Source organism: Coregonus lavaretus, assembly GCF_964263955.1.
Source record: "Coregonus lavaretus genome assembly, chromosome: 32".
Taxonomy (NCBI): Eukaryota; Metazoa; Chordata; class Actinopteri; order Salmoniformes; family Salmonidae; genus Coregonus; species Coregonus lavaretus.
Genome location: NC_140019.1, coordinates 33624584 through 33646017, shown reverse-complemented (window position 1 = coordinate 33646017; position 21434 = coordinate 33624584). Strand labels below are relative to the sequence as shown.

The following is a 21434-nucleotide window of genomic DNA, read 5'->3' as shown; positions in this document are numbered from 1 at the left end:
TTCTTTGCCACATTTTTGGGAGTATTACTTTAGTGCCTTGTTGCATGTTTTGTAATATTTTTCAATCTGTCATTTAGGTTAGTATTGTGGAGTAATATAAAATATGAACGCAACATACAACAATTTCAAAGATTTTGCTGAGCTACAGTTCATATAAAGAAATCAGTCAATTTAAATACATTGATTAGGCCCTAATCTATGGATTTCACTTGACTGGGCAGGGGCGCAGCCAAGGGTAGGCCTGAGATGGCATTAGCATCTGGCAACGGTTTTGGTGGATATTCCTGCAGTCAGCATGCCAATTACACGCTCCCTCAAAACTTGAGACATCTGTGTCATTGTGTTGTGTGACAAAACTGCACATTTTAGAGTGCCCTTTTATTGTCCCCAGCACAAGGTGCACCTGTGTAATGATCATGTTGTTTAATCAGCTTCTTGATATGCCACAATTGTCAGGTGGATAGATTATCTTGGCAAAGGAGAAATGTTCACTAAGAGGGATGTAAACAAATTTGTGCCAAACATTTTAGAGAAATTAGCTTTTTGTGTATATAGAACATTTCTGGGATCTTTTATTTCAGCTCATGAAACATGGAACCAACACTTGTTGCGTTTATATTTTTGTTCAGTGTACAGTGTTGTTGGTCCATCCTCAGTTTTCTCCTATTACAGCTATTAAACTGTAACTGTTTTAATGTCACCATTGACCTCATGGTGAAATCCCTGAGGGGTTTCCCTCCTCTCCAGCAACTGAGTTAGGAAGGATGCCTGTATCTTTGTAGTGACTTGGTGTATTGATAGACCATCCAAAGTGTAATTAATAACTTCACCATGCGCAAAGGGATGTTCAATGTCTGTTTTTTGTTTAGTTTTTTTACCCATCTACCAATAGGTGCCCTTCTTTGCGAGGCATTGGAAAACATCCCTGGTCTTTGTAGTTGAACACTGCTCGACTGAGGGACCTTACAGATAATTGTATGTGTGGGGTACAGAGATGAGGTAGTCATTCAAACATCATGTTAAACACAGAGTGAGTCCATGCAACTTAATATGTAAGTTGTTAAGCACATTTCTACTCCTGAACTTATTTAGGCTTGCCATAGGAAAACTGTTGAATATTTATTGACTCAAGACATTTCAGCTTCTCATTTTTCGTTAATTTGTAAACATTTTCAAAAACGTTGACGTTATGAGGTATCGTGTATAGGCCAGTGACCAAAAAACACCACAAAATGGTGAAATAGTCAAGGGGTGTGAATACTTTCTGAAAGCACAGTATATCATGTGCTGTATGTAATTACCACGCTGTAGATGAAGAGGGCTGACAGCTCTGTCTAGTCATCATTGTGATATTTGTCATAACACTCTGGAACCCCCCTCCTTTGGTCCTCAGCAGCCCCCTAGCAGTGAGGAGGCAGGACCCAGTAATATGAGGACAGAACCACCCCAGCCATTCCTGGAGGTGCTGACTGAAGAAGAAGTGGCCTTCCTCAGAGACAGCAGCACAGCAGACACACACAGTGGAGGACAGGAGGCGCTAGGAGACAAGGTGTGTGTGTTACTGTCATACACATAACACAACACACAATATATTTTAATTAATGATGCTACTAAACAAAGGTCAAGTGATGATGACACACAGACCCAGTGGTCAGTTTGAACTCTCCTCTGGTCTCTTTCCAGGAGGGTCAGAGTGAAGTGACCCCCAGCACCAGTGGAGAGGAGGCAGGGAGATCCACTCAGGGAAGGGGGGCAGACACCCCAGCTGTCACTCAGAGAGGGGCTCCCTTGTTGTACTCCAAACCATCAACCTCAGGTAACAGAGACAGACAGGAATAGACTTGTTAGAGTTTGATATTGTGATTTTATTTGGTCTGAGAGAAAAGATGAGGCACATTGACTGTTTCTGGAAAAATACATTATAATAATAATAATTATTATTATCTTATTCCACATGCAATATGGCTATTATTTTAGTATGGCTATTCTTTTCAGTTGTCTGTGTGTGTGTACAGTGCCTTCGGAAAGTATTCACACCCCTTGTCTTTTCTCCCCAAAACAATTAGGTTACAGCCTGAAATGTTTTTAAAAAACATTATTGAGATGTTTTGGTCACTGGCCTACATACAATACCCCATAATGTCAAAGTGGAATTATGTTTTTTCTAAATTGTTACTAATTAAACATTCAATAAGTATTCAACCCCTTTGTTATGGCAAGCCTAAACAAGTTCCTGAATAAACATTTGCTTAACAAGTCACATAATAAGTTGCAAGGACTCACTCTGTGTGCAATAATAGGTCCCTCAGTCGAGCAGTGTATTTCAAATAAACACCAGGGATGTTTTCCAATGCCTCGCAAAGAAGGGCACCTATTGGTAGATGGGTAAAAAAAAGCAGACATTGAATATCCCTTTGGGCATGGTGAAGTTATTAATTACACTTTGGATGGTCTATCAATACACCCAGTCATTACAAAGATACATGCGTCCTTCCTAACTCAGTTGCCGAAGAGGAAGGAAACCGCTCAGGGATTTCACCATGAACCCAATGGTGACTTTAAAACAGTTAGAGTTTAATGGCTGTGATAGGAGAAAACGGACTATGGATCAACATTGTAGTTACTACACAAAACTAACCTAATTCACAGAGTGAAAAGAAGGGAACCTGTACAGAATAAAACATATTTGAAAACATGCATTCTGTTTGCAACAAGGCACTAAAATAGTACTGCAAACATTGTGGCAAAGAAATTAACTTTTTGTCCTGAATACAAAGTGTTATGTTTGGGGCAAATACAATACAACACATTACTGAATACCACTCTCCATATTTTCAAGCATAGTGGTGGCTGCATCATGTTATGGGTATGCTTGTAATCGTTAAATACTGGGGAGTTTTTCAGGATAAAAAAGAAACGGAATAGAGCTAAGCACAGGCAAAATCCTAGAGGAAAACCTGGTTCAGTCTGCTTTCCACCAGACACTGGGAGATGAATTCACCTTTCAGCAGGACAATAACTTAAAACACAAGGCCAAATCTACACTGAAGTTGCTTATCAAGAAGACAGTGGATGTTCCTGAGTGGCCGGGTTACAGTTTTGACTTAAATCTACTTGAAAATCGATGGCAAGGCCTGAAAATGGTTGTCTAGCAATGATCAACAACCAATTTGACAGAGCTTGAAGAGTTTTTTTAAAGAATAATGGGCAAATGTTACACAATCCAGGTGTGGATTAGAGACTTACGCTGAAAGACTCACAGCTGTAATCGCTGCCAAAGGTGCTTCTACAACGTATTGACTCAGGGGTGTGAATACTTATGTAAATTATTTTCACGTTTTTTCCTCCCCCTTTTGAATTCAGGCTGCAATACAACACTGTGGAATAAGTCAAAGGATGTGAATACTTTCTGAAGGCACTGTTGTTTGTATGTATTGGATGTGTGCGTCAGACCTGTGTAAGAAGAGAGAGTGGCTGGAAAGACAGAAAGACACGTACAAGCACGGCAGAAACCTGAGAGACAGACCAAGAATCACTTACACAGAAGAGGAGGTCCCCAAAGATGACCACTACCTCTGTGAGTCTTTCGCTCTCTGTGTCTCTCTCTCTCTCTCTCTCTCTCTCTCTCTCTCTCTCTCTCTCTCTCTCTCTCTCTCTCTCTCTCTCTCTCTCTCTCTCTCTCTCTCTCTCTCTCTCTCTCAATCTGAGAGACAATGGCTATCTCTATGAGTCTGGACCTAGAACAAAGAGGAATTTATTGTCAACCTTTTTAAAAAGCATTCTTGTCATTTACAGGGCCAAAAATACCATATTTGGTCCACCAGCCACAGTGACAGGTAGATTAAAACATCTACCAGCCACAGATTTTTTACCAGCCAAAATATCTTTGCGCCATAATATATATATATATATATACAGTGGGGAGAACAAGTATTTGATACACTGCCGATTTTGCAGGTTTTCCTACTTACAAAGCATGTAGAGGTCTGTAAATTTTATCTTAGGTACACTTCAACTGTGAGAGACGGAATCTAAAACAAAAATCCAGAAAATCACATTGTATGATTTTTAAGTAATTAATTTACATTTTATTGCATGACATAAGTATTTGATACATCAGAAAAGCAGAACTTAATATTTGGTACAAAAACCTTTGTTTGCAATTACAGAGATCATACGTTTCCTGTAGGTCTTGACCAGGTTTGCACACACTGCAGCAGGGATTTTGGCCCACTCCTCCATACAGATCTTCTCCAGATCCTTCAGGTTTCGGGGCTGTCGCTGGGCAATACGGACTTTCAGCTCCCTCCAAAGATTTTCTATTGGGTTCAGGTCTGGAGACTGGCTAGGCCACTCCAGGACCTTGAGATGCTTCTTACGGAGCCACTCCTTAGTTGCCCTGGCTGTGTGTTTTGGGTCGTTGTCATGCAGGAAGACCCAGCCACGACCCATCTTCAATGCTCTTACTGAGGGAAGGAGGTTGTTGGCCAAGATCTCCTGATACATGGCCCCATCCATCCTCCCCTCAATACGGTGCAGTCGTCCTATCCCCTTTGCAGAAAAGCATCCACAAAGAATGATGTTTCCACCTCCATGCTTCACGGTTGGGATGGTGTTCTTGGGGTTGTACTCATCCTTCTTCTTCCTCCAAACACAGCGAGTGGAGTTTAGACCAAAAAGCTCTATTTTTGTCTCATCAGACCACATGACCTTCTCCCATTCCTCCTCTGGATCATCCAGATGGTCATTGGCAAACTTCAGACGGGCCTGGACATGCGCTGGCTTGAGCAGGGGGACCTTGCGTGCGCTGCAGGATTTTAATCCATGACGGCGTAGTGTGTTACTAATGGTTTTCTTTGAGACTGTGGTCCCAGCTCTCTTCAGGTCATTGACCAGGTCCTGCCGTGTAGTTCTGGGCTGATCCCTCATCTTCCTCATGATCATTGATGCCCCACGAGGTGAGCTCTTGCATGGAGCCCCAGACCAAGGGTGATTGACCGTCATTTTGAACTTCTTCCATTTTCTAATAATTGCGCCAACAGTTGTTGCCTTCTCACCAAGCTGCTTGTCTATTGTCCTGTAGCCCATCCCAGCCTTGTGCAGGTCTACAATTTTATCCCTGATGTCCTTACACAGCTCTCTGGTCTTGGCCATTGTGGAGAGATTGGAGTCTGTTTGATTGAGTTTGTGGACAAGGTGTCTTTTATACAGGTAATGAGTTCAAACAGGTGCAGTTAATACAGGTAATAAGTGGAGAACAGGAGGGCTTCTTAAAGAAAAACTAACAGGTCTGTGAGAGCCGGAATTCATACTGGTTGGTAGGTGATCAAATACTTATGTCATGCAATAAAATGCAAATTAATTACTTAAAAATCATACAATGTGATTTTCTGGATTTTTGTTTTAGATTCAGTCTCTCACAGTTGAAGTGTACCAATGATAAAAATTACAGACCTCTACATGCTTTGTAAGTAGGAAAACCTGCAAAATCGGCAGTGTATCAAATACTTGTTCTCCCCACTGTATATATATATATATATATATATATATATATATATATATACATATATATATATATATATATATATATATGAATATATATATATATATATATATATATAAAAACAGATGGTATATTGCTAAATTGTATTACATTTTTTGTGACCTGAGACGAGACAAAATGTTCAACTGCCCCTTTAAGGGCGGGAGGTTACCGTGGTAACATGGGTCGTGTCACTGTGTGTGTGTGTGTGTGTGAGATTTGGGATTGGATCTAACTAGTAGTAGATGCTATCATTTGAAGCAGCAGACTCAAATTAACATTGAAAAACAACCAAGCTTGTGTACAAAACAATGTAAATAGTCAAGAAACACAAGGACATAGTCTCACTTTGTAGACTTTAGAGTAAATGAGACAATTTGTTATGCCTGTGCGCAACGCCTCCCAAAACAATATGATCAGCACAGTGCGCACAGCTCCCCAGCCAGGCAGTGTTGCTGCTCGAGGTGGGATATTGGATTCCTAGTTCTTTGTGCGATTTAGCAGCTATGAAACGAAACGGCAGAAATGCTTTGAAAACCACTACTGCAGCATTTTCTGCAATTTGGCAGTACGCCCAGAACCTTGTTTAGAGAAAGGTTTCAAGGTCTCAGCGAAGAAACCTTGTGAGGTATTGGTCTGTCACATGCATGGCCCAGTATTGGTCGTCACATGAATGAAGTAAACATTAATTATGAATGATGAATAAGCTAAATCATGCAAATATAACTTGTCAGTATATAAGGGAGCTAACGGGACTGCCCCATTAGAGCTCCTGACAGATGTTCACTATGGTGCATCAAGTTTGTTGGAACCTCTCCAGCGCGCTGATAATAAACAATGATTCATTTAAGATGGACTTTGAGTGTCCCTGTGTAAGAATTTCCACGACAGTATCATCCCTGTTTGTTCCTCTCATTCTTTTTCTCTCTCTCTCTCTCTCTCTCTCTCTCTCTCTCTCTCTCTCTCTCTCTCTCTCTCTCTCTCTCTCTCTCTCTCTCTCAATTCAATTTAAGGGCTTTATTGGCATGGGAAACGTATGTTAACATTGCCAAAGCAAGGGAAGTAGATAGTAAACAAAAGTGAAATAAACAATAAATATTAACAGTAAACATTACACTCAGAAGTTTCAAAAGAATAAAGACATTTCAAATGTCATATTATGTATATATACAGTGTTGTAACAATGTGCAAATAGTTAAAGTACAAATGGGAAAATAAATCAACATAAAAATGTGTTGTATTTACAATGGTGTTTGTTCTTCACTGGTTGCCCTTTTCTTGTGGCAACAGGTCACAAATCTTGCAGCTGTGATGGCACACTGTGGTTTTTCACCCAGTAGATAAGGGAGTTTATCAAAATTGGGTTTGTTTTCGAATTCTTTGTGGATCGCTGTAATCTGAGGGAAATATGTGTCTCTAATATGGTCATACATTTGGCAGGAGGTTAGGAAGTGCAGCTCAGTTTCCACCTCATTTTGTGGGCAGTGTGCACATAGCCTGTCTTCTCTTGAGAGCCAGGTCTGCCTACGGCAGCCTTTCTCAATAGCAAGGCTATGGTCACTGAGTCTCATAGTCAAAGCTTTCCTTAAGTTTGGGTCAGTCACAGTGGTCAGGTATTCTGCCACTGTGTACTCTCTGTTTAGGGCCAAATAGCATTCTAGTTTGCTCTGTTTTTTTGTTTGTTCTTTCCAATGTGTCAAGTAATTCTCTTTTTGTTTTCTCATGATTTGGTTGGGTCTAATTGTGTTGTTGTTGTTGTTGTTCTGGGGCTGTGTGGGGTCTGTTTGTGTTTGTGAACAGAGGCCCAGGACAAGCTTACTTAGGGGACTCTTCTCCAAGTTCATCTCTCTGTAGGTGATGGCTTTGTTATGGAAGGTTTGGGAATCGCTTCCTTTTAAGTGGTTATAGAATTTAACGGCTCTTTTCTGGATTTTGATAATTTGCGGGTTTTGGCCTAATTCTGCTCTGCATGCATTATTTGGTGTTTTACGTTGTACACGGAGGATGTTTTTGCAGAATTCTGCATGCAGAGTCTCAATTTGGTGTTTGTCCCATTTTGTGAATTCTTGGTTGGTGAGCGGACCCAGACCTCAAAACCATAAAGGGCAATGGGTTCTATAACTGATTCAAGTATTTTTAGCCAGATCCTAATTGGTATGTCAAATGTTATGTTCCTTTTGATGGCATAGAAGGCCCTTCTTGCCTTGTCTCTCAGATCGTTCACAGCTTTGTGGAAGTTACCTGTGGCGCTGATGTTTAGGCCGAGGTATGTATAGTTTTTTGTGTGCTCTAGGGCAACGGTGTCTAGATGGAATTTGTATTTGTGGTCCTGGCAACTGGACCTTTTTTGGAACACCATTATTTTTGTCTTACTGAGATTTACTGTCAGGGCCCAGGTCTGACAGAATCTGTGCAGAAGATCTAGGTGCTGCTGTAGGCCCTCCTTGGTTGGTGACAGAAGCACCAGATCATCAGCAAACAGAAGACATTTGACTTCAGATTCTAGTAGGGTAAGGCCGGGTGCTGCAGACTGTTCTAGAGCCCTCGCCAATTCATTGATATATATGTTGAAGAGGGTGGGGCTTAAACTGCATCCCTGTCTCACCCCACGGCCCTGTGGAAAGAAATGTGTGTGTTTTTTGCCAATTTTAACCGCACACTTGTTGTTTGTGTACATGGATTTTATAATGTCGTATGTTTTTCCCCCAACCCCACTTTCCATCAATTTGTATAGCAGACCCTCATGCCAAATTGAGTCAAAAGCTTTTTTGAAATCAACAAAGCATGAGAAGACTTTGCCTTTGTTTTGGTTTGTTTGTTTGTCAATTAGGGTGTGCAGGGTGTATACGTGGTCTGTCGTACAGTAATTTGGTAAAAAGCCAATTTGACATTTGCTCAGTACATTGTTTTCACTGAGGAAATGAACTAGTCTGCTGTTAATGATAATGCAGGGGATTTTCCCAAGGTTGCTGTTGACGCATATCCCACGGTAGTTATTGGGGTCAAATTTGTCTCCACTTTTGTGGATTGGGGTGATCAGTCCTTGGTTCCAAATATTGGGGAAGATGCCAGAGCTAAGGATGATGTTAAAGAGTTTAAGTGTAGCTAATTGAAATTTGTGGTCTGTATATTTTATCATTTCATTGAGGATACCATCAACACAACAGGACTTTTTGGGTTGGAGGGTTTGTATTTTGTCCTGTAGTTCATTCAATGTAATTGGAGAATCCAGTGGGTTCTGGTAGTCTTTAATAGTTGATTCTAAGAATTGCATTTGATCATGTATATTTTTTAGCTGTTTGTTCTCTGGTGTAGGACCAAAAAGATTGGAGAAGTGGTTTACCCATACATCTCCGTTTTGGATAGATAGCTCTTCGTGTTGTTGTTTGTTTAGTGTTTAGAGTCTATGGATTCTTCAATTACATTGAGCTGATTTCTGTAATGCTGTTCCTTCTTTTTCCGTAGTGTATTTCTGTATTGTTTTAGTGATTCACCATAGTGAAGGCGTAGGCTCAGGTTTTCTGGGTCTCTATGTTTTTGGTTGGATAGGTTTCTCAATTTCTTTCTTAGGTTTTTGCATTCTTCATCAAACCATTTATCACTGTTATTACTTTTCTTTGGTTTTCTGTTAGAGATTTTTAGATTTGATAGGGAAGCTGAGAGGTCAAATATACTGTTTAGGTTTTCTACTGCCAAGTTTACACCTTCACTATTACAGTGGAACGTTTTGTCCAGGAAGTTGTCTAGAATGGATTGAATTTGTTGTTTCCTAATTGTTTTTTGGTAGGTTTCAACACTACTTTCCTTCCATCTATAACATTTCTTAATATTATTCAGTTCCTTTGGCTTTGATGCCTCATGATTGAGTATTGCTCTGTTCAAGTAGACTGTGATTTTGCTGTGGTCTGATAGGGGTGTCAGTGGGCTGACTGTGAACGCTCTGAGAGACTCTGGGTTGAGGTCAGTGATAAAGTAGTCTACAGTACTACTGCCAAGAGATGAGCTATAGGTGTACCTACCATAGGAGTCCCCTCGAAGCCTACCATTGACTATGTACATACCCAGTGTGCGACAGAGCTGCAGGAGTCGTGACCCGTTTTTGTTGGTTATATTGTCGTAGTAGTGCCTAGGGGGGCATATGGGGGAGGGAATGCTGTCACCTCCAGGTAGGTGTTTGACCCCCTGTGTGCTGAGGGTGTCAGGTTCTTGTCCAGTTCTGGCATTTAGGTCGCCACAGACTAGTACATGTCCCTGGGTCTGGAAATGATTGATTTCCCCCTCCAGGATGGAGAAACTGTCTTCATTAAAGTATGGGGATTCTAGTGGGGATTCTAGTGGGGGGATATCTCTCTCTCTCTCTCTCTCTCTCTCTCTCTCTCTCTCTCTCTCTCTCTCTCTATCTCTGTCTGTCGCTCTCTCTCTCTCTCTGTCTCTCTCTCTCTCTCTTTGTCTCTCTCTCTCTCTCTCTCTCTCTATCTCTGTCTGTCGCTCTCTCTCTCTCTCTGTCTCTCTCTCTCTCTTTGTCTCTCTCTCTCTCGCTCTCTGTCTCTCTCTCTTTGTCTCTCTCTCTCTCTCTCTCTCTGTTTCTCTCTCTTTGTCTCTCTCTCTGTCTCTGTCTCTCTCTCGCTGTCTCGCTCTCTCTCTCGCTCTCTCTCTCGCTGTCTCTCTCTCTCTCTCGCTGTCTCTCTCTCGCTCTCTCTCTCTCTCTCTCTCTCTCTCTCTCTCTCTCTCTCTCTCTCTCTCTCTCTCGCTGTCTCTCTCTCTCTCTCTGTCTCTCTGTCTCTGTCTCTGTCTCTGTCTATGTCTCTCTCTCTCTACCTCTCTGCATGTCTTCATCATCATGATAACTGACGTTTAACATGTTCTATTTATCTTTCTCTCTCCCAGACTGTGAGGACTGCAAGTCTTTCTTCATGGAGGAGTGTGAGCTCCATGGTCCTGCTCTCTTTGTCCCTGACATCCCTGCCCCTCTAGGAGCCCCTGACAGGGCCAGACTCACCCTGCCGTCCGGCCTGGAGGTCAGGACATCAGGCATCCCTGAAGCAGGACTGGGGGTATTCAACCAAGGAAACACTGTGCCTGCAGGAGCCCACTATGGACCTTATGAAGGAGAGATCACAGACAAGGACCAGGCCATGGAGAGTGGATACTCCTGGGTGGTGAGAGGAGTGTGTGTGTGTCATCGCGCTGTGCTTACATTTTGTCCAACCTGATCAAAACTGTAAATATGAATTGTTGTTTTCCTCAGATCTACAAGAGCAAACACTGGGACGACTACATTGATGCTGGGAGAGACACTCACTCCAACTGGATGAGGTGAGCAACACTGTGAAGTACAGAGGAAGTCTCACAGTCCTCTTCCTCCTTCTGTTTCTCTCTGTAAGTACAGAGGAAGTCTCACAGTCCTCTTCCTCCTCCTGTTTCTCTCTGTAAGTACAGAGGAAGTCTGTCGTCTTCCTCCTCCTGTTTCTCTCTGTAAGTACAGAGGAAGTCTCACAGTCCTCTTCTTCCTCCTGTTTCTCTCTGTAAGTACAGAGGAAGTCTCAGTCCTCTTCCTCCTTCTGTTTCTCTCTGTAAGTACAGAGGAAGTCTCTCAGTCCTCTTCCTCCTGTTTCTCTCTGTAAGTACAGATGAAGTCTCACAGTCCTCTTCCTCCTCCTGTTTCTCTCTGTAAGTACAGAGGAAGTCTCTCAGTCCTCTTCTTCCTTCTGTTTCTCTCTGTAAGTACAGAGGAAGTCTCTCAGTCCTCTTCCTCCTGTTTCTCTCTGTAAGTACAGAGGAAGTCTCAGTCCTCTTCCTCCTTCTGTTTCTCTCTGTAAGTACAGAGGAAGTCTCTCAGTCCTCTTCCTCCTGTTTCTCTCTGTAAGTACAGAGGAAGTCTCATAGTCCTCTTCCTCCTCCTGTTTCTCTCTGTAAGTACAGAGGAAGTCTCAGTCCTCTTCCTCCTGTTTCTCTCTGTAAGTACAGAGGAAGTCTCAGTCCTCTTCCTCCTTCTGTTTCTCTCTGTAAGTACAGAGGAAGTCTCTCAGTCCTCTTCTTCCTTCTGTTTCTCTCTGTAAGTACAGAGGAAGTCTCTCAGTCCTCTTCCTCCTGTTTCTCACTGTAAGTACAGAGGAAGTCTCACAGTCCTCTTCCTCCTCCTGTTTCTCTCTGTAAGTACAGAGGAAGTCTCAGTCCTCTTCCTCCTCCTGTTTCTCTCTGTAAGTACAGAGGAAGTCTCAGTCCTCTTCCTCCTGTTTCTCTCTGTAAGTACAGAGGAAGTCTCAGTCCTCTTCCTCCTGTTTCTCTCTGTAAGTACAGAGGAAGTCTCACAGTCCTCTCTATCTTTGCCTCATACCTGATAACTTCAATAAATCCTTCTCTTTTATTCCCATATGTTTTCCCTCATTCTTTTCTCCATACATAATTAACCCCTCTGTTAACTCTCTCTCTCAGGTATGTGAACTGTGCTCGTAGAGAAGAAGAACAGAATCTGGTGGCCTTCCAGTACAGAGGAGAGATTCTATACCGCTGCTGTAAGCCTATAGCTGTTGGAGAGGAGCTATTGGTTTGGTACGGAGAGGAGTACGCCAGAGACCTGGGCATTGTCTTCGACTACCTCTGGGACAAAAAGAGCTCTGCTAAAGGTACTTTACTCTCTCTCCCCTCTTCCTCACCTCTTCATCCCTCTCTTTACCTCTGGGACAAAAAGAGCTCTGCTAAAGGTACTTTACTCTCTCTCCCCTCTTCCTCACCTCTTCATCCCTCTCTTTACCTCTGGAACAACAAGAGCTCTGCTAAAGGTACTTTAATGTTATTTCCACCTTGTCTGTCATTTTCTTATTCTACTACATTTTCCAGCTTCAATAAAATGTCGACAAAACAAAATGACAAGGTGGGATCTTTTTTGTGTCTGTAGAATGTATTATGCGCGAAATGGCTGTGGAAACAACTATTAATAACCATCATATTGAAGTAGGTAGCTTAGTGGTTAAGAGCGTTGTGCCAGTAACCGAAAGGTCGCTGGTTCTAATCCCCGAGCCGACTAGGTGAAAAATCTGTCGATGTGCCCTTGAGCAAGGCACTTAACCCTAATTGCTTCTGTAAGTGGCTCTGGATAAGAGCGTCTGCTAAATGACTAAAATGTAAAAAATGTAAAAGTAAACTTGGAGTCACGTGATATGTTGTGTGGTCCTCCCACTACGACTCATGCAGTTTATTAAGCTACAGATGAAATAACTTCACAGGGTGGTGAAAGCGCACGGTGATGAGCTTGATGCTCCTTCCCAATAAACATTGAGGGTCTTATTCTGGTGACATGATGATCGATGTTTGGCTGCCGTTTGACAAATAAAAAGAATCTGGCTCTTTTTTCCATAATAAGAATCTCATCATGCTGGTAGTCAACCCCCACTGTATATGTGAGCTGTTGGCTAGAGAGCACATGCAAAGACCAGAGTGGGCACATTTGCTATGTAACACATTTATTTGTGACAAAACGGTCAGTAGAGTTGAAAATTGCGATGGAAACCCATTTACTTGTATTTATTATTCGGTACATGTGAATTTACCCTGTTAAACTCTGAGTTGTTGTTTTGGACCCGGGTCCAGCGAGTTTGGGGGAGGTTTCTGTCAAAAAATAAAAAGTGACATCATCATTTGAAAGGTACAGTCCTTGTCTTTTTGGAAATCAAACTAAGATCTTAATGCTGGCAATGTCATAAGAATCCCCCCCCCACTGCCCCCCCATAAAGACCATGAATCATGCGCTCATTGTTTACAGTAGGAAAAGTGAATGGAAAAATACTTTTGAAGTTTCCTCCCCTGTCTGTGTCTTATAAGTAAATACATTTGAAGTCGGAAGTTTACATACACTTAGGTTGGAGTCATTAAAACTAGTTTTTCAACCACTCCACAAATTTCTTGTTAACAAGCTATAGTTTTGGCAAGTCGGTTAGGACATCTACTTTGCAGGGACGGCTTGTTCAATAGGGCGATATGGGCGACGCACTGCCAAACGGGAAAAGGAAGGGATTTTTTTTCTAATCAATTATATCACGGCAACAGCAGTTATCAGTGTTCACGTCTGATCTGCCAGCCACTAAATGTCAAATCAGGCTAAAGTCGTGCTTCAAATGGCCCCGCCCGTTTTTTGGGCGATTTCAGTCAGGTTGAAAATCGCCCAGAAGTCTCTCATAGCCTGTCATGTAAAATCTATTTTTTTCACATTTCAAAGCTTTCAATACATTCTCTATGGGTGTCTGTGGGCATGCACTTACGCACTTTCGTCATACGTGACGTAACGTTGAACGTAACTAAGACAATGGCGGCTAGCAGCGTCTATGTTGCGACCTGCAGTGTGGCGTTATTTTATGTTTTTAATTTGTAGACTTAGTTTACAAACATTCTGCAAACATTCTGCTTTGGACTGATCTTCGGTTTTGGACTGATCTTGTTGATCGTGTACATACCCGCTACGAACGGACTAAATAATGAAAACGCTGCTGGCAGCGGAATCCCAATACAGCTGGGAGACTTGGCTGGATGACAGAGTCCCGGACAGAGAGGTGGAGCCGGCCGGCTTCACCCTGGTCAGAGCGGACCGCGATCCTGGTAAGAGAGCGACTCTGTACCCCGACATTGAACTGCTTTCTGTGTCATTGAACCTTACTATTGTTGATAAAACAAGTTTACTGGAGAACGGAGACCAAGTAGAGACTTTTGGACAAGGTGGATAATTGTATAATATAAGGCAGTTTATTCAGAGGTAAAGATATCTGGAATCGCGTGCACGGACCCGTTCGTCAAACTCGTAGGGAGTTTATCAGAAGAGCGCCTAAACATTGTGTGCTGACATTTTATACAATAAAATGAAGTAGGTTGAATCTAGTAGTTCTGATCTTCTGATTGGTCCTGATGAGTTGGGCGAGGTCACCTCCAGGCTAGTGTCCCTGTTGCATTGGCTCTGAGTCGGGTTCTCTGTCTTCATGTTCAGCCTAAGAGAAGAGGATTTGTGTGTGTGTGTGTGTGTTTGTTATCAGTGTGTGTGTGTGTGTGTGTGTGTGTGTGTGTGTGTGTGTGTGTGTGTGTGTGTGTTTGTTATCAGTGATGATGTGTGTGTGTGTGTGTGTGTGTGTTTATCAGTGATGATGTGTGTGTGTGTGTGTGTGTGTGTGTGTGTGTGTGTGTGTGTGGGTGTGTGTGTGTGTGTCCTCAGGGCAAGAACTCGTGAGTTGGAAGAACTGAGAGACCTATGGCGTGGGTGTTATCCTTAGCCACCTGCTGACAAGGCTGACAAGATAGGACTCTTGTTCATTGTATTGAATACAAAGGCCCAACACAAAATGGGTCATGCACAAGATTTTAGTCAGACCAAGCTATAACATTATATATTTACTACAACAGTACATTCAACCAAAAGCTAATATAACAAAGGCATCAGAGATTATTTATAATCTGTCACAGAAACTGGAATCCATCTCCCCAGATCAGTCAATAAATGCTTCTGGTATTGACTTATATGCTGCCCCTGTCTTCATGTTGTTGCTGGACATATCTTTTTTTAAATGTGTGTAGGTCACCTAAATCATCAGAAAAATTGCCCCTCCTGAGAATTTTTTCAGGAGCCGCCACTGCTACTTTGTGCATGACACAAGTAATTTTTCCAACAATTGTTTACAGACAGATTATTTCACTTATAATTCACTGTATCACAATTCCAGTGGGTCAGACGTTTACATACACTAAGTTGACTGTTCCTTTAAACAGCTTGGAAAATTCCAGAAAATGATGTCATGGCTTTAGAAGCTTCTGATAGGCTAATTGACATCATTTGATTCAATTGGAGGTGTTTCTGTGGATGTGTTTCAAGGTCTACCTTTAAACTCAGTGCCTCTTTGCTTGACATCATGGGAAAATCAAAAGAAATCAGCCAAGACCTTAAAAACAATTTGTAGACGTCCACAAGTCTGGTTCATCCTTGAGAGCAATTTCCAAATGCCTGAAGGTACCACGTTCATCTGTACAAACAATAGTACGCAAGTATAAACACCATGGGACCACGCAGCCATCATACCGCTCAGGAAGGAGACGCGTTCTGTCTCCTAGAGATGAACGTACTTTGGTGCGAAAAGTGCAAATCAATCCCAGAACAACAGCAAAGGACCTTGTGAAGATGCTGGAGGAAACGGGTACAAAAGTATCTATATCCACAGTAAAACGAGTCCTATATCGACATAACCTGAAAGGTGGCTCAGCAAGGAAGATGCCACTGCTCCAAAACCGCCATAAAAAAGCCAGACTCCATTTTGCAACTGCACATGGGGACAAAGATCATACTTTTTGGAGAAATGTCCTCTGGTCTGATGAAACAAAAATAGAACTATTTGGCCATAATGACCATCGTTATGTTTGGAGGAAAAAGGGGGTTGCTTACAAGCCGAAGAACACCATCCCAACAGTGAAGCATGGGGTAGCAGCATCATGCTGTGGGGGTGCTTTGCTACAGGAGGGACTGGTGCACTTCACAAAATAGATGGCATCATGAGGAAGGAAAATGATGTGGATATATTGAAGCAAAATCTCAAGACATCAGTCAGGAAGTTAAAGCTTGGTCGCAAATGGGTCTTCCAAATGGACAATGACCTCAAGCATACTTCCAAAGTTGTGGCAAAATGGCTTAAGGACAACCAAGTAAAGGTATTGGAGTGGCCATCACAAAGCCCTGACCTCAATCCTTTTGACAATCTGTGGGCAGAACTGAAAAAGCGTGTGCGAGGTACACCAGCTCTGTCAGGAGGAATGGGCCAAAATTCCCCCAATTTATTGTGGTGAGCTTGTGGAAGGCTACCCGAAACATTTGACCCAAGTTAAACAATTTAAAGGCAATGCTACCAAATACTAATTGAGTGTATGTAAACTTCTGACCCACTGGGAATGTGATGAAATAAATAAAAGCTGAAATAAATCATTCTCTCTACTATTATTCTGACATTTCGCATTCTTAAAATAAAATGGTGATCCTAACTGACCTAAGACAGGGCATTTTTACTAGGATTAAATGTCAGGAATTGTGAAAAACTAAGTTTAAATGTATTTGGCTAAGGTGTATGTAAACTTCCCACTTCAACTGTAACTCCACAACATGAAAGCCCTGATTTGTCATTTTAAGACGACAGGCATTTTGGCACAGTGCCTCACTACCCAAACCAGACGTAAGTGGTTTCAAGTGGCCAAGAGACGTCAACTGCTATCTAGTGCACGAACTGGGAATTAGACGGGGGATATATTTACATCAATGGATAGGTAGTAGGGGTGTAACGATTCGTTTTAACAACGATTCGATTTGTATCACGATTCGTGGTTGTCGATACGATTCAAGGACGATATTGGTTCATTTAGAAAGATACGATCCGAAACGATTCAGTGACTTGAAATCGATTCAGTAACCTTTTAGCCAAAAATTCAACCAGTGTGACTGAAATAAATACCTGGATACTGGACAGTGCAGGTGAAGTTTCCTAGATTCCTGTTTCTTGTAAGGACCGCAATGGTGGCTTGATAATTTCTCGCTCGTTGGCTTCTCCTCTGTCGTCCGCCATGCTATGTTTTGTTGTCTTTGCGCCTTTGCGCTGCTGCTGGCGCGGGGCGATGACGTCACGGATAGGCAGACTGAATCGAGTAATGTTTATAGCCTTTATCATTAAAAGTGCTAAGAAAAAACATCCATATAAAGTCTGACGTGCTTAAATCCAATGGGTTATTTACTAGTATCGATACAATCGATTTATTACATTTTAAAACCATGTTAGATTGATATATGTTGTCCAAAAGGCCAACTCGCCAAGCACAGATCGATGTAGTTGGATCATAGGAATATAAATCGATACATCGATGTAGTAGATGGATCGTTACACCCCTAATAGGTAGAGACTTCAGCTTTCTCCTCATACTGTATATACAGTACCAGTCAAACGTTTGGACATACCTACTCATTCAAGGATTGAAATAATAAACAATTCAACGGTTGAGAGATTGCCAAGAGTGTGCAAAGCTGTCATCAAGGCAAAGGGTGGCTATTTGAAGAATCTCAAATATAACATATATTTTGATTTGTTTAACACTGTTTTGGTTACTACATGATTCCATATGTGTTATTTAATAGTTTTGATGTCTTCACTATTATTCTACAATGTAAAAAAAAGAAAAAAAGAAAGAAAAACCCTTGAATGAGTAGGTGTGTCCAAACATTTGACTGGTAGTGTATATCAGTGAACACGCATAACAAAACGTTTATTTTTTAAGTGCCGCTAATGATCTTGCCTTGGCGCAGACAGCATCAGAGTTTGAGGTTAACTGTAAAAGTTATTTTTATTTGCAATAAGTCATCACACACAGCATTTGTCAGTTTGATGGAAACGCATCTCTGGTGGGAAATATTGTTTTTAATGCGGATTTTAGAATATTTGCATGAAAATCTAATGCCAATTTATTGGTATCCTAGCTAATGACAAATCATTGATTTTGATTTTAAACAATGTTTTCTGTTGTGTATTATCATGTCCTGAGATGTTCCTGTTCAGGTCACATAGTCAGGAAAACATGTATGTTTTAAATGATTATATTTATTGTGATTTCCCTTATCTTAATTGTTCTCTCTCTCTCACTCTCTCACACACAGATGTGAACGTTGAGTCTTTCCAGATCTTCTCGTGTTCTGGCTGTCCGTTCTCCTTCACCTCTCAGATCTTCCTCCTCAAGCACATAAAGAGATGTCACCATGATGAGTATGTCAGACTGTTGAGGAGTGGAGAGATCAGATCAGAGAATCTCATGTCCTCCAGCAGCTCACAACACCATGGAACCACATCAGGTTCCTCCAATCCAGCTCCCACCAGGAAACAGAGAGAGACGGACAAGCCACGACCACACCGCTGTTCTCAGTGTGGGAAGAGCTTCATTAAAGAAGATCATCTCAGAACACACCAACGCATTCACACAGGAGAGAGGCCGTTCCACTGCTCCCAGTGTGGGAAGAGTTTCAATACAGGGAGTGATTACAATAGACACCAGCTCACTCACACAGGAGAGAAGCCGTTCCACTGTTCCCAGTGTGGGAAGAGTTTCAGGGAGTCAGGAAAGTTAAAGATACACCAGCGCATTCACACAGGAGAAAAGCCATTCCACTGTTCCCAGTGTGGGAAGAGCTTCAGGGAGTCAGGAAATTTAAAGATACACCAGCGCATTCACACAGGTGAGAAGCTGTTCCACTGCTCCCAGTGTGGGAAGAGTTTCACTAGAGCGTATAATCTCATCAGACACCAGCTAACTCACACAGGAGAGAAGCCATTCCACTGTTCCCAGTGTGGGAAGACCTTTGGTTTCATACACGTTCTAACAGCACATCAGCGCACTCACACAGGAGAGAAGCCGTTCCACTGTTCCCAGTGTAGGAAGAGTTTCAGTCAAGAGAGTAATCTCAGAACACACCAGCGTATTCACACAGGAGAGAAACCGTTCCACTGCTCCCAGTGTGGGAAGAGTTTCAATACAGGGAGTGATTACAATAGACACCAGCTCACTCACACAGGAGAGAAGCCATTCCACTGCTCCCAGTGTGGGAAGAGTTTCAGGGAGTCAGGAAAGTTAAAAATACACCAGCGCATTCACACAGGAGAGAAACCGGTCCACTGCTCCCAGTGTGGGAAGACTTTCAGTCGGTCATACAATCTAAAGACACACCAGTGTTCTTAAAAGAGTAAAGTAGTTTTCACTTGTAAATGGGATGGTAATGTGACAATGAGATGCAGTAAGTTTTTGTTCTATCAAGAAACATGACTGAAGTCTTTTTTACATAGATACCAGGGTTGGGGTCAATTCCAGTCAATTCAGGAAGTACAATCAAATTCCAATTCTCTTCCAATACTTTTCAATAAAGAAAATGTGGAATTGGAATTTGGTTTACTCTCTGAATTGACTGGAATACTGTTGAATTATTCTGATATGATATTCACAGAACTCAAGTCACATTTGAATATAGTAAATTACGCATGTGTATATTAACTGTAAATATTTAAGTAATATTATTGCCAACTGAAATGTATACCCCCTTAAGTCATTAACATGGCAAGATTTAAATCCAATTTTTGATATCATAATAAAATTCACATCTCCTCTCCTTTGTTGTTCGTCTTGTGTCAGATATTAGCAACTCACACCCAGAGACGGATTCTCTCATCTTCACTGTTGATTGTCTGACTCCAAGTAAGGAGTTGTTCTGAGGTCAGTTTATTTTCTCTCCAGGGGCCTCATTTATAACCTTTGTGTAAATGTAACACTAAATATCTGCATGTGCCATTTCTAAAAAGACACACGCACAAAAATATTGATTTATAAACTTGACGCAGGCCATACTTCCTGTTATGAATCAGACCTATCGTAAAACTGCGTGGGTGAAAGGGCAATAAGACTCTGCCTGAAAAACGCCCATAAGTCACCTTTTATGGTGACAATAATGCCCTTATTTGCTGTTTACTTTGGAAGTATTAGAATTAGGCCAATAATGTATGTAAAGGAAATAGCAATGCATTGAGAACTTGATCAAATGTCTTTGGAGGTATTGGCAGAATTTTTTCTTTTGCAGGGACATTTGCTGTATCTACCGTTTCTGAAAGACAAAACCAATTACAAATTGTTATGGACCTGTAAACAGATCGTTTGAATGCAATAATGTTTCCATTCACTTTTTTCCCTAACCTAAATATGCTGCACTGCTGCCGAATTCTGAACCATGGTCTACTCTGATGGAAATTACAGAACACAGTTCAATGCAAAAGATCAACTGTCTGTTCACCTGTTAAATTCTCCTGTAAGTTATAAACTGCTCTCCCTGTCGGATGCATGACATTTCTTGAAATTATAATAGGCTATCTTATAGGCCCAATTAAATGAGAGATGCGCATGGTAATTTGTTGTACGGTTACTTCGGGAATATGAACTCATCGTGGCCAGAAAATGTGAGGAATTTATTCTGTGATGGTTATGGTATATGTATTATGTAGATACAGGAAATACAAATGTTTTGTATGCCTATAGGCTATTTCATGAGTATGTCATTACACCCAGAAAAGGTGAGGAATTTATTCTGCAATGGCTGGGCACCATTTGGGACGCATACAGACTAGCGTTGCGGCAACATAATTTCTCCCTATATTTAGACTATGAATCCCAGCAACCTCTTAGCATGATCCCTCTCATCAGACCTTGATCATTTTGCATTTAACAGCAGGTTATGCAAGGAAAGGAGACAGGAAGGTAGAGGAGAGAGCGAGGGAAAGGAGAGAGATGTAGAGATGTTAGGCTGTGACAGAGAGAGAGAGACTGAAGGAAAGAGATCGAAACAGACAGAAAGGGTGGCTGGGATACATAAGGCAGAGAGAAATTAGCTACGCAAATCAATTGTGTTTTGATGCGATGACATTGGAAGAGTGGGGTCTCGTGAATAAAATGAATGAGGGACTGACTGATTAGTTCATATAATCCTCTCCCTCCCCACTGGGCACACACTGGTTGAATCAATGTTGTTTCCACGTAATTTCAACGGAATTACATTGAACCAACGTGGAATAGAAGTTGAATTGACGTCTGTGCCCAGTGGGTCCCTCTCTCTCTCCCTGCCTCCCTCTACTGATCATATGGGCCTCTCTACACAGTAATGACAATGCTGACATGTGTGTCCTCCACTCTCTCTCCTCTCACTCTCCTCCACTCACTCTCCTCCACTCTCTCTCCTCCACTCTCTCTCCTCTCACTCTCCTCCACTCTCTCTCCTCTCACTCTCCTCCACTCTCTCTCCTCTCACTCTCCTCCACTCTCTCTCCTCTCACTCTCCTCCACTCTCTCTCCTCTCACTCTC

At 41.9% G+C, this 21434-nt stretch overlaps 2 protein-coding genes across 2 annotated transcripts; both read left to right on the top strand.

The window, feature by feature from the left end:
- The first annotated feature begins 1409 nt into the window (after positions 1 to 1409).
- Positions 1410 to 10875, top strand: LOC311107353 (histone-lysine N-methyltransferase PRDM7-like). Its single transcript, XM_084149840.1, has 5 exons — positions 1410 to 1549; positions 1684 to 1816; positions 3452 to 3577; positions 10430 to 10701; positions 10791 to 10875. The coding sequence occupies exons 1-5, from the start codon at positions 1430 to 1432 to the stop codon at positions 10860 to 10862; spliced, it is 723 nt and encodes a 240-aa protein (XP_084005966.1). The 5' UTR covers positions 1410 to 1429; the 3' UTR covers positions 10863 to 10875.
- A 297-nt stretch (positions 10876 to 11172) lies between these two features.
- Positions 11173 to 19414, top strand: LOC311107256 (uncharacterized protein; the record flags this gene model as incomplete). The annotated part of the gene is made up of 3 exons (XM_084149736.1): positions 11173 to 11177; positions 11978 to 12168; positions 18201 to 19414. The coding sequence occupies 3 exons, from the start codon at positions 11173 to 11175 to the stop codon at positions 19271 to 19273; spliced, it is 1269 nt and encodes a 422-aa protein (XP_084005862.1). The 3' UTR covers positions 19274 to 19414.
- Between the last annotated feature and the right edge of the window lie 2020 nt (positions 19415 to 21434).